The 13864-nt window shown below is 44.8% G+C and overlaps 1 protein-coding gene across 1 annotated transcript in view; it reads right to left on the bottom strand.

Moving 5' to 3' along the window:
• The window catches only part of LOC100665839 (BOS complex subunit NOMO1), a 63877-nt gene that overhangs the window by 27746 nt on the left and 22267 nt on the right, over positions 1-13864 (bottom strand). The window contains exons 10-15 of the mRNA XM_003421878.4: positions 13079-13184; positions 12742-12892; positions 6274-6448; positions 4278-4419; positions 2897-3028; positions 1790-1926 (exon numbers count right to left, since the gene is read on the bottom strand). Coding sequence (XP_003421926.1) covers positions 1790-1926; positions 2897-3028; positions 4278-4419; positions 6274-6448; positions 12742-12892; positions 13079-13184 — 843 coding nt within the window. The remainder of the gene's footprint in view (positions 1-1789; positions 1927-2896; positions 3029-4277; positions 4420-6273; positions 6449-12741; positions 12893-13078; positions 13185-13864) is intronic.

Here is a 13864-nt window from a genome sequence, read left to right as displayed (position 1 = left end):
CCCATTAATCATCTGAGCACTGGGATGCCACAGGAAAATTACAAACCTTCAAAAACTCCCAACAAAAGCGTGCTCTTTTTCATTCAATCAACTGCTATTTATTGAGCACTTGCTAGGTGACAGACACAGGGCTGGGCCTTGGGAGAGACTGACATGGCTCCTCCTCTTACGGGGCTTCCATTCTAATAAGGGAAGACAGAAAAGCTAGGGGTCGGCAAACAAATAAGTAGCTTTCAGGTGGTCAGTAAGACAGCTATGAAGAGAATATCACAGGAAAGCAGGATAAAGAGGGATCACCAGGGAGGCTACTTGAGCTTGCTGGTCTCAGGCAGGCCTCTCCTGAGTAGGGGACATGGGGGCTGTGGCCTGAATGATGTGGAGCAGACGCAGCATGCCAGACAGAGGGAGGAATGTGCTAAGGCCAGAGGAAAGAACAGCTAGGTGCATTTGAGGACCTAGAGAAGACTGGTACGGCCAGGGCAGAATGAGCAAGGCGTAGAGTGTAAGGCTGGAGTTAGGTGAGGGCCTTGTAGGCCATGGTTGGGGAATATGGATCTAATTCTAAGGTAAAAAGAAATTCACTGGAGGGTTTAAAGGAAAGGCATGGCCTCCTAACTCTATCACTTATTGCCAGTGGGTATTAATTAAGCCATCTCCTATAAGACATGTCCTGACTGGACGTTACTGAGTCCATCCCCAGCCATCTTCTGTAAGACAAGTCCTGACTGGACGTTACTGAGCCCATCCCCAGCCATCTTCTGTAAGACAAGTCCTGCCTGGACGTTACTGAGCCCATCCCCAGCCATCTCCTGTAAGACAAGTCCTGACTGGACGTTACTGAGCCCTTCCCCAGCAATAACGCTGTGTGCTGAGCATCTGTGGTGCAGCAGTTAGAGCAGTACACAGGCATTAGCAACACTGGCTTTCAGTTCCTCCAGCATCTAACACAAGCAGCCCCTTAATTGCCATTTGTCTGTTTTTCCACTGGGGCCTGAAAATGCCATTTGCCACCACTTGATGTCAAGAAATCATGTAACACTCATGAAGGGGCCTACACAGGTGTTCCCTTCTAAAACGCACATGCTATGCTGCCTGTCAGGCTACAGAGGCTACACTCAACAAGAGAGTCAGACGCTGGTTAGCAGCTCTTTTCTCTGCACTGGAATAAATACAGGGAAGAAAATGACTCAGCCGCATCTGCTAATAAATAACAGCAGTTATAATGCACCCACTGTACACCAAGGGCAGAAGAAAGATGTGGCAGCCTGCTTCCGTAAAGATCTCAGCCTTAGAAACCCTGCGAGGCAGTTCTACTCTGTCCTATAGGGTTGCTATGAGTCAGAACTGATTCAACAGCAATGGGTTTTGAGTATGCCAAGGAACCTTTAAACCTAAGAGGCTTACTTAAACCTTACTACAAGCCTGAGAAGTGGGTATTATAATTCCAATTTTAAATGAGAAAACTGAAGCCAGAAACATTAAATGAACTTGCCCCAGGCTCCAAAGCCAGTGTACTTTGCCCTACACCAATGGCTGCCCCAAATCATCCTTCAGAGTTAGCATTCAGTGTGAGCCCAGGACAAGTAACTCTCTGAAATAAAGTTGTCATCTCACTAAGGGATTTTAAATGCTTCCGGATTATGCTTTCCATAATAGGTGGGCAAATTAAGGAGCAGAAGAGGAAATATGATTTGACTGTGGTTAAGCTACTCTTGGAATACTAGTCCATCTTGCTTTCAACAAGACAAGTGTTCTTCCAAGTAAGAGAATCTTCACAAGCCACACATACCAGAGTGATTGCATGAGAAAGGGAGCATCTGAGCATATAGCCCGTCTGCCTAAACTCAATCGCTGACACGTCCTCTTCTAGAACCTCCACCTCCAGACTCTTGTTCTTCCAGCACCAATCCTCATGCATGATGCTTACTGGAAAAGCACACAACACAGAGACACGTGAGCAGAGAGTGCACCACCTCCCCTCCATACCACCGGAAAAAATAATAATGAATTAACTAATTAAAAAAGAGAGAAAGAGCCAGCATTGTTAAGAAAAAAAAAAGTGACTGCTAAATGAAACCAATGGTCATTACAACCACCAAGAAAGAAATTCGATTGGGCCTAAAAGACCAGGCTGCAAACAAGATATTTAAGGTCCACACACTTTTTCTGTAAAGGGCCAGAGAGTAAATACTTTAGGCTTCGAGGGCTACGCAGTCTGGATCATTCAACTCTGCCGTTGTAGCATGCAAGCAGTTGGTCACAGACAACGCATTGACAAAAGGCTGTGGCTGTGTTCTAATAAAACTTTACTTATAAAAACAGGCAGTCAGCCCTGGGGCCACAGTTTGCCACTTCCTGATACAATAGAAAATACAATTTCTCAAAATAAGCAGCCTATAAATCATCCACTGCCAGTGGCTCTACGCTGATCTTTGAAAATGCAAAAAATACTGGCAGCAGGTGGTTTCTTAAGAAGGGTGGAGAAAAGGAAATTAACATTTCCAGCACCTACTACCTATCACGCCTTGTGCAAGGGTTTTACGATCTTTATTTAGTCTTACATTCTGCAGAAGTTTTTTACTTCTATACACATATGAGGAAACTGAGTCTCAGAGGGATCAAGATTACAGGGCTGCTAAGCGGTAGCACACATCAGTGGAATTCTCTCACACTCTCTTGACTGGCATTTAGAAATAAAATGGCATGAACCAGGGCATGTAGGCTATTCTGATAAGGTGGCAGTTGGCTCACCGTGCCTCAACTCCTGCATTATTGCCCAACGCTACTGGGCAAGGGGCAAAGGAGTTGAACAAGCAATTGTGACACAATCTGCAAGTTGGGTTTTAGAGACAGGAAGCGTGAGGGCCCTGAGCTGCTGCCTTCAGTTCTCACTCACTCTTGTATTTTCCGGGGAGCACGTTGTCAAATGTGAACGTCATTGAGTTGACCTTGCCAGAGAGCTGGAGGCTCCGCTTCTCGCCCTGGCGGCTCAGGGACTGCAGGGTCACCAGCAGGTCACCACAAGTGTCTGCAGAGAAAAGACAGGAGAGGGGGCTACAGAGCTGTGGCCCAGCCAAGGGTCTCATTTGACTGCTCTCACAGACCATAAGCATGTTCAAATCTTTAACCTCTGGGTGCAAAAGTGCTACCATTCAGCTCCAGGAAAGCAGAGCCAGGAGGCTTTCTTTAACCTATTACACATCTACTCGATTCTAAGACGTCTCCCTCCATGCAGTTCATAAGTACCAGACAGTGAAGGCCACCACGGTGAAGGTGGGCCCATCGTTCACTCAGCACCTCATGTGAGCCAGAGAAGAAAGGAAGAGCAACATGTATGAGGCACCTACTAAGTGAGACATGAAAGGGAACGGAGAAAGTAACAATCGTGGAGCACAACAGGAGTCAGAAGACAGAAAAGGTAATGAAACATTTATTGAATGCCTACTGCATACCAAGCACAGGACTAGGCCCTTAATAATAATAACAACAACAACAAAGACTTATATGGTTCTTGCTGTGGTCCAGGTACTGTTCTAAAGGCTACCCCAACCCTTGCCGTCGAGTCGATTCCGACTCACAGCGACCCTACAGGACAGGGTAGAACTGCCTCATAGAGTTTCCAAGGAGCGCCTGGAGGATTTGAACTGCCAACCTTTAAGTTAGCAGCCACAGCACTTAACCACTACGCCACCAGGGTTTCCTCTAAAGGCTACATGTGAACTAATTCATTTAATCTCCATAACAACCCTGTAAGGTAGGTACTATTAATAGTACGTACCTTAGGTACTAAGAAGTAACTTGCCCCAGGTCACATAAGCTAGATTCAAGTCCACGTAGTCTGGTTCCAGAGTCTATGCTCTTAACCACTGTGCTCCACTGCCTCTTGATAGTATCACATTTAAGCTTATTAAAACTCTCTGAGGGGAACAGCATTCCCATTTCACAAAAGAAAAACTGAGGCTAGGCAAGTAAAATGCTTAAGGTTTCACAGCAGGTAAGTGACAGCTGGGACTGAAACCTGGGCCTAATCCTGTCTTCCTTTGAGAGTCAACCAGAGGGGAAGTCAAAGTAGAAATACCAGGAGAAACATTTCCAGTGATCACTGTGGCAATTATTCAAGAAGAACTATACGTAATCTGGACTCTCAAAAATGACTCCGCAGGAACAGTTTCTGCATTCCCCTTTAATGCTCGCAATGAGGAAAGCTGACCAAAACCCCACCCCTACCCATCTATTTCTTTAAAACAATCTAATCTGGCCTTCAGCTGACATCTTACCCAAACAAGAGACTTTCCCAGAAACGGATGCCAAAAACTGCACAAAAGCCACATCCATTACAGGCCTGTCAGTCACCACGAGAGGAAATGTATGGGGTTTCAGAGTCAACCCCGCTCGGGTCTCCACCTCAGGAACAATCACCTGCAGAAACACACAGAACAACGTTAGAGGCTGCTGCTCCTCTGGTCTACAGAGCGCTAGAACATTCATCTGGGCCCAAGGCTGAATATATTTTGAAGGACAAAGGTTTGTTTCTATGCCTACTTTTGTATTATAATCACAATAAATCAACAAATAGCCTCTGGGAAGAAAACACATTTCTAATCAAACATAAAAAATAGTAGCCTTCAACATCCTACAGGTGCATACAGCATATCTGGCATAATTCTCCACAAGGCACACAAAGCTGTCACTGACCACCAGTATGCTGACTGAAAACACACATGAAATCCCAGTCCCTTTTCCTGGTTTTAAGCCACACATAATACAAGCTATGAACTTGCCAACACCATGTGATTAACTTCTTCACAGAATTAAGACATTTTTTTCTTCCTTTTCCTGTGTGTGCCTTTCCCATGGGTAAGAACAGGGGTTCAGAAAGGGGGCAACAGTCACATATTTTATCTCTAGTGAAGAAAAGATTAAGGAGCCCTGGTGGCCTAGTGGTTAAGCACTTGACTGCTAATGAAAAGGTCATTGGTTCGAACTCACCAGCGGCTCTGAGGGAGAAAGATGTGACAGTCTTCTACCGTAAAGATTACAACCTTGGAAACCCTATGGGGCAGTTCTACTCTGTCCTGTAGCATCACTATGAGTTAGAATCAACTCAGTGGTAACAGGTTTAAAGAAAAGATTACATACAGAATTGTCCTTTCTTGCAACAGTGCCTTATCATGCTTCTGAAAGGGTGTCCAAAGGCTTGTCAATGTAGCCAACTTTAATTCTAATGTCTAATATTTAACACCTAATAAAGGCACCTGTCAAGTCACACACCTCACTGTTTGGTGCAAGCGGGCAGAACACTGTTCTCCCTGCTGTGTCCCTATAGAGGAAAGGATCCCCCTCTGGCTTACAGGGGACAGCAGTATTAGGGTGAACCTTTTCGGCCCTCTCCCCTCCCTTCATCTGTTCTTCCACAAAGGAGGAGGAGGAGCAGCTAATTTGATGGGTAAGAGTCTGAGCTCCAGGGAAACATGGTCTTTCCCGTGGGTGGGGCCACTGCATTGAAAAGGCAAAGTGGGCAGACCTCTGGTTCTAGCTTGTCTCTTGCCCTCTTGGCCCCATCTGTGCTCAGGCATTCAACTTTATGGGCAGACCTCAGGCCAGGGTCTCCCTGCTCTTCTGCCTGCCTGGATGGATAAAGCGGATTGTGTGCCCAGCTGTCTTCAATTCAGGGTGCAGGACGAAATGGGTAGCTCCATTTTGGCCTTGGGTCCCAGAAGCCAAGGACTGTGGAAGTTATTGAGCTGCCATTGATCGTTTATTCTGATCTCCTTTTGGATTCATGAATATTTTACAGCAGCAAGGAGGAGGCATGATTGGCAGCCTGATACTAATCCCAAAACCCACTGCCGTCGAGTCAATTCCAACACATAGTGTCCCTACAGGACAGAGTAGAACTGCCCTGTAGGGTTTTCGGGGCTGTAACCTTTACAGAAGCAGACTGCTACATCTTTCTCCCATGGAACAGCTGGTAGGTTCAAACCAACGACCTTTTGGTTAACACCCAAGTACTTAACCACTGCGCCACCAGGGCTCCTTAGCCTGGGACTAAGCCCTAATAAACATCATGACTGAAAAACTAGAGGCCTGTCACATCATTTTTGAACTGGTGGCCTGTCTGCTCTATTAACTATGGCATGCAGGAATGGAAAGACTTCAAAAGGAGCAGCTGTCAATGAAATGCCCCTTCTCTAACCCCATTTTAGCTAACAATAGCCCTTTAAAAGGCATTGCTTTTCTCAAATACTAAATATAACAAAACTCTCATCATACCTGGACATTGTAGATCCCCGGTTTTGCTTTAAAACAAAATGATCCATGAGCATCCGTCTCCACGGTGACCAAAGACTTGTCCCTGTCTTGAGACGACAGGACAACTCTGTATTTACTCATCTGTTTGACTGTGTCAGGGAAGCGCATGATTGATATCTGACCACAGACACTGAACCTGCCGGAAAAAAGGTCATTCAGCCCTGTGTAAGAACTTGGTTATATTAGGTATATTATCAACCAAAAATACGCATCCCTCTTCCCACCCTCATTCCGGAACCCAGTTTAATCTTAAGGAAGAGACAGAAATGCACCCCAAATAACTGTGGTTTTCAAAAGCAACCTTCAGAAGGAAGATTGGGCCTCTTTCTGCACAGGGAAGAGGCAGGGCGGGGGTCCAAGGCTGTGCTGCTTGTGTCCTGAGGCATATGTGGCAATCCCCCATTGCAGAACCAATTTTCAGAAAATTTGTACATAATAAAAACGTTTCCAGTAATTGGATCATTGGCAGTAGAGTTGCCTGGGACTCAGAATGTAAGCTAGTCCTTAAATGTAAAGGCTGCAAGCTGCCTAAGAAACTGTGGCATTACCCAGGCCTTAAAACATGGCAGAGTTATAAAAAAACGCCTTCCTCACTTTTGATTATATATAATGCAGAGATAAAAGCAATCGGAGAGATCTGAACAGAAAATGTAATTAAGCTAAAAAATGCAAAGCTAAAATTGAACTCCTTAAGAGCTAGGCGCTACAAAAGCAACTTAAAATTGAAAAGCCCTATTAAGGGAAAGACTCAAATTTGAGACTAAATAAGCAACATGTGAGGAACTACAAAGCACGCCTCAGAAGCACGCGAAAGCCCATCCACTTACTGGTAGAGACCAACAAACAGCAACATCCCCACAGTGATGCTCTTCAGTTTTTAATCAGTTGACATCTCTAACAGAAATAATGGACTACAGCTGGAGGCAGGGCAGGATCAAGGTAAGCAAGGGCTTCAGACAGGGTGAAACCCATGTGAAATTGTTCACTACAGATTAGGACATAAGCACAAGGAAGCCTGTGCTTACCTTGCTCACTGGGTAATCCATCCCTGTCAGGGAGTATAAATTTGAAAAGAGGCTTTGATTCTGTAGGAAAGTGCTGTGGAGTTAGGAGAGAGACAGATGCCAGTCATACCTCAGAAGCAGAACCTCTGATGTGGTGAAAAAAATGTGAAAGTGTTCAATACAGGTGATCTGGTAAGCGAGGTAAGCCTTGTGCTTACTTTGCCTACTGGATAATCTGCCCCTGGCTGGAGGCCACATTGTTTCTTCAAGTGGCTAAAATTTGTATTTCCTAATCTTAAGTAGTTTTAAGATTAGGAAATAATCTTTAAATAAATTTAAATTTAAATAAAATTTATTTATTTTAGAAAAGTAAAATAATTTTAAATAAAAACCAGCTGTTATTTTTGACCGAAAGATAATAATGTTGGATTCTGACAATTATGGGGTATACTAAATGTCAGAACTCCATTGTGCATCAAATAAGAACGGTGCAAGAACAACAAAGTAGCAGAATAAGCACAGTCATTTCTTTAGAATGAAGTTAACTAGCCCAGCCACGTGGCTCACAGCCTACAGAAGGGGTTGGCAAACTATGGCCTGCAGGCCAAACTGGGCCCACTGCCTGTTTTTGTATGGACTGCAAAGTAAGAAAATGGGTTTTTACATTTTTAAACAGTTCAAAGGAAAAATTCAAAGGAAGAATATTTCTTGGCACATAAAAATGATACAAAACTCAAATTTCAATGTTGATAAAGTTTTACTGGGACATAGCCACACCGCTTCATTTATGTATTGTCTATGAAGGCTTTCACGCTACTATGGCAGAGCTGAGCTGTGACCACAGAGACTATATGGCCCTTAAAGACTAAAATATTTACTCTTTGGCCCTTTACAGAAAAAGGTAACGACCCCTGATCTAGAGTAAAGGTATGCGTTTTGGTTCTCACGCCCTCATAGTATGCACTTTAGGATAAACAGACAGGAAGGAGAAATGATCTGTGTACCTGTCAGGGGGACAGCACCTTACTTTTACCCAGTTGCCCCTGGCTGCATTCCAAAATTTTAAGTATTTTAACCATAAGATCTATTTTAGCTCATATCCTCAATTGGAGAGAAATGTCTATTTTTTACATACAGTTACCCCAAACCTGAAGTATATTGTTGTTGTTACGTGCCGTCGAGTCAGTTCCAACTCATAGCGACCCTATGCACAACAGAACGAAACATTGCCCTGTCCTGAGCCATCCTTAACAATCGTTGTTATGCTTGAGCTCAAACTTCAACTATATATTGGATTAGTTTGGAAAAGTAAACTAAAAAGCCAGTGGGAGAGGGTTCTGTATATATAACCCAGTGCTATCAAGTCAACTCCCTCAAAAATTGGTATGTCAATAAATTCTTTGATCAGGGCTTAATACACGTATGGATAGAAACTGATCAATTTGGTGTACACTGAGGTAGCTATATTCTCATAGTCACTTGGTCAGGTATCAAAGAACTTCTTTTAAAATAAATTGCGAAATATTAAAAAAAAAAGAAAACATAAGAAATATCAATGAGTTAAAAGGCAAAGATGCTATGTTGGCCCCAAAGGAAAATGGCGACGTTTTCTAAAGATGCTCAACAAATGTTACTTTTCTTTCTTTGATCCAGATAATCTATAAAGATATCACCAAGGCCTGTTGATTCTCTGCCAAATCCAACTCCTTCTCACTTCCTCCACTGCCAGCACTCCGGTCCCAGCCACCACCATATCTTTCTCCAGACGACAAGCCACAGCCTTCTATCTGGTCCTTCCACTCACACTCTGGCTCCCCTCCAATCCATTCTCCACACAGCAGTCAGAGAAAAAATTTTGAAAATGGCAGGATCCACATCATTCCCTGGCTGAAAAGTTTTTGACATTTTTCTGCTGCATTTAGGGGGGACATCCTAGCTCCTCAACATGCTCCAACCTCACCAGCTGTCTCCAGCCATGGCGGCTGTCTTGAAAGTCTCTCTCTCCCCGCCAGGCCTCTGAATCATGCGGCACCCTCTGCCTGGGAAGTTCTTTATTTAGCTAACTTTTAGTCCTCCCTAAGGTCTCAGCAGCCCAGAGAGGGTCTCAGCAGCCCAGAGAGGTCTTCCATAGCTCCCGACCTAAATTAGGTCTTCTCATAGCACCCTGGTCTCTTCCCTGCACAGCACTTACCATCACTGAAAATAAATGTATTTCCTTGATTTCTGCCTCCCCAGTAAAAGAAAAGCTTCACAAACGTGTGAGTTTGGTTCATTGTTACAAACCCAGCATTTATTACGGTGCCGGTCTGAGTAAAAGCAAAGCAGCTGCCATCAAGTCAATTTCAACTCATAGCAACTACAGGGCAGACAGAAAAGAACAGCCCCATAGGGTTTCCAAGGAGCAACTGGTGGATTCGAACTGCTGATCTTTTGGTTAGCAGCAGAGCTCTTTACCACTGCACCACCAGGGTTCCCTGCCCCAGAGTTGTGGCTCAAAAAGGTCTATGGAAGTAAAGGGATCTTCGATCTAAGAAATACTTGGAGGGTCCACCATGACAGAGATACAGCACAGGTTCCAAATCATCTGCTTCCTCTTCTTCCATTCCCCACTGAACCCTCTTACCTCAAATGGCCACCATGGCTTCCTCAGTGACCAAGCCAATGGGCTGTTTTTCAGTGCTCAGCTCCTTGCACCCTCCTGGCATACAGACCCTGATACAAATTGTTGTTGTTGTTACGTGCCGTCAAGTCGGTTCTGGCTCATAGCGACCCTACGCACAACAGAATGAAACACTGCCCGGTCCTGTGCCATCCTTACAATCGCTATTATGCTTGAGCTCCTTGTTGCAGCCACTGTGTTAGTCCACTTCATTGAGGGTCTTCCTCTTTTTTGCTGACCCTGTACTCTGCCCAGCATGATGTCCTTCTCCAGGGACTGATCCGTCCTGACAACACATGTCCAAAGTATGTAAGATGCAGTCTCGCCATCCTTGCCTCTAAGGAACATTCTGGCTGTACTTTTTCTAAGACAGATTTGTTCGTTCTTTTGGCAGTCCATGGTATATTCGATATTCTTCGCCGACACCACAATTCAAAGGCGTCAATTCTTCTTTGGTCTTCGTTACTCACTGTCCAGCTTTCACATGCATATGATGCAATTGAAAATACCATGGCTTGGGTCAGGCGCACCTTAGTCTTCAAGGTGACATCTTTGCTCTTCAACACTTTAAAGAGGTCCTTTGCAGCAGATTTACCCAATGCAACGGGTCTTTTGATTTCTTGACTGCTGCTTCCACAGGCGTTGATTATGGATCCAAGTAAAATGAAATCCTTGACAACTTCAGTCTTTTCTCCATTTATCATGATGTTGCTCATTGGTCCCGTTGTGAGAATTTTTGTTTTCTTTATGTTGAGGTGCAATCTATACTGAGGCTGTGGTCTTTGGTCTTCATTAGCAAGTGCTTCAAGTCCTCTTCACTTTCAACAAGCAAGGTTGTGTCATCTGTGTAATACAGGTTGTTAATGAGGAAGAAGGACTGGGCATGCCGTCTACTTCTGAAAAGCATCAGCTGGTGAAAACCTTATGAATAGCAGCGGAACATTGTCTGACAGGCATTACCTCAAGCTTAAAACTTACTTCCTTAGTTCCTGTGACTCTACATACCCTTGGTTCACAGGAGGCCACCCCTTAAATACCGGCAGTCCATTTTTTGCTTACTCTTCTTCTAATTCTACCTGCTCCTACATACTCATGGTTCTGGCTGCCACCTGTGGTCAAATCTTCAGGATTTATAGTCTATCCAAGCATCTACTGAAGGGCTTCACTTGGTGGTCCTACAGACACCTCAGTCGCCAAATATCCAAAACTGAACTCTCGGCCCCCAACAGGCTCTTCTTCTTACCCACAGGTGGTGGCAAACAACACCCATCCTGCCTCTCAAGCCGGCAACACCGAAACCACTTCGACTTCCTCCTTCCTCTTACCTCCCCAAATCAAATTCTGCTGATTTCAACTCCTAAATATGTCTCCAATCTGTTCTTGCCTCCACTACGGGGCAAGCGCTCATCAACACTGTTTTCAGGCCTCCTGTGCTCTACTCTTGTCCCCTTCAAAGCCATCATCCACCACGCCACTAGAACACCCGACTCAGAACAAAAATCTAACCATGTTACCTCAATGCTCAAAACTATTCACTGGCCCCTGGACCCCTGGGCAGGAGAAAGCCCCTGTCTTCCAACAGGGTGTGAAGAGGCCCTCTCAGGTCTGTGCCTTCTAGCCTTTCCAGCCCACGTCACTCTCCTTTTCCTGCCCAGCACTTTCCACTCCAGCAATATCAGGCTTTAGGCTCCCAACTGCATACCTCCGCTCATGCTGTCCCTCTGCCAAATGGACCCTCCACCTGTCCTTTTAAGTTGCTATTTAGTGAGTGTGATAGGTTAAACTGTGGCTCCCCAAAAGGAATATGTTCAAGTCTTAACCCCTGGTACTTGTAAATATGACCTTATTTGGAAATACACTTTTTGCAGATGTAAGTAGTTAACATGAGTCATACTATAGTAGAGTGAGACCTAATCTAATATGGCCAGAAGAGCAAGGAGAAAAGACACACAGACAGAAACACAGATGGAAGATGGCCATGTGAAGATGGACGAAGAGACTGGAGTTCTGCTGCCATAAGCTAAAGAACACCTGAGGTTAACAAAAGCCAGAAGAGGTAAGACATTTCATAGAGTGCATGGCCCAGCTGACTTCCAGCCTCCAAACTATGACAGAATAATTTCTGTTATTTTAAGCCACCCATTTTACGGTAGTTTCTTACGGCAGGCTTATAAAATCAAAACCGTGAGTGCCTACTGCTGTCCAAAAGAAAGATGGCAGCATCCTCATTTTATAGTTTACAAGGCAGGTAAGAGAAAGCTCCAAGATCTGACCCTGAGGCCTGGGTCTCTGCACTACACAAACCTGCTTCACATGCCACAACTGTACAAACTCAACCACAGGATGTCCCTTCACGTACTTACAATGAGTAATTACAAAGTAGGAAGAAGTATGACAATGATCTGAACCATTTGACAACATTCTCAATCAACTATCTTCAAAAGTCCTGAAGATTTCGCCAAGAAAGTTCCCAAAGATGCAAGGCCAGACACACGGAAGATCTTTTTTCTAACTTAACAAACCCATTTTCAATATGAAGCAAGGCAACCTTTTTTTTTTAAGCACCCAGCACAGAACTACCTTCATTTCGTTAAGATTGAGCAATATCGTTTCTGAAGATGGCAGCCTGAATTTCTCGATGGCTGTCTCAGACAGGATGTCGATCCTTGGCAGAAACACACATTCAGATGGATTGAGGGTAATTTTGCTCTCCGCTGTCTGCCGACATAAGCACTGGGTTTCCAAATCCAAACACAACAGCCTTACCCTGTTGCGATGATGTCAGCCAGCTGAGGTGTGTTGGGTGCGATTTTGATTGTAATTGTTTCAAAGTAGAGGTGCTCTTTCTGAGCGTGGATGGTATATGTCCCCGTCGTTATGTTCTCCAGGCGGAACGAGCCATCGGCTTTTGTTTTGACTGGAATACAGAAACAGACAAATAATGAGCCCCAAAAAATTGCATATCTCTACCTATATACAAGAAAACTTGAGACAAAAAGGTGGCATATTTTCATACAGTCATTAAGATTTTATTTCCTTTCCATTTCTCCATGATCAAAAAACAGCACTGACCAACAGTCCCAGGAGTCACGTGTCTGCCCACCTTTGATTTGATTATTCAGAGTGACTACGGCCTCCGGAACACCTTCTCCCTCAGGTCCATTCAAGACCCTGCCGGTGACGGAGAACCCCATGACGTGAAACACTGGCTGGAAAGTGAAGAAGAGAAGAAGGTCCTCATTTGTCTGATCCACAAAAGCCCTCCTACACACTCGTGCCATTGCTCACCACGTCCTCCCATGCTGTCCCTCTCCCGGTCCCAGATACCAGCCAGGCTCGCTCTCTGAACTCTCCCACATGCGCTGCTCCCTACCTCCCCTCCTCCCCTCTGAGCACTTCCCCTCATCTCAGAGGCTGGCCAACTCCTACTCATCCTTCAGGTCTCTGTGGAAATGTCCCGGGCCCAGGAAGGCCTCTCCTAAGCCCCTGATGGCACCCGTCCCACATCACCTGCTCTGTTAGCAGTTTACCTCTCCTGCATGGCCTTCTCACAAGACCAGTTAGAATATTTGTGGGATAATTTAACGTCTATCTGCCCATTTTTTATCTGCCCACTAGACTGGAAGTTAGTGAGATGAGGGGCCATGTGTGTCTTCTTTGTTACAGTCCCAGTGCACTGGTATTTGTTAAATGATCGAAGAAAAAAGATCTATAGACTTAATTCTGAGTCAGTGATATTGGACTTATGAAAACTTCCCTACCGTCGCTCCCTTCCTGGTTCCTCTTCTCTAGTCTCCCAAGCTTAAATCCCAGGATTACCATAGGCACCCCTCCTCCACCTACAGCATCCACAGTCCTGTGGATCCTACCCCTTTAAGGCCTCACTACC

This window comes from Loxodonta africana, chromosome 12 (assembly GCF_030014295.1).
Source record: "Loxodonta africana isolate mLoxAfr1 chromosome 12, mLoxAfr1.hap2, whole genome shotgun sequence".
Lineage (NCBI taxonomy): Eukaryota > Metazoa > Chordata > Mammalia > Proboscidea > Elephantidae > Loxodonta > Loxodonta africana.
Note: the sequence above shows the minus strand (reverse complement) of the source record. Positions and strands in the feature narration are given on the sequence as shown.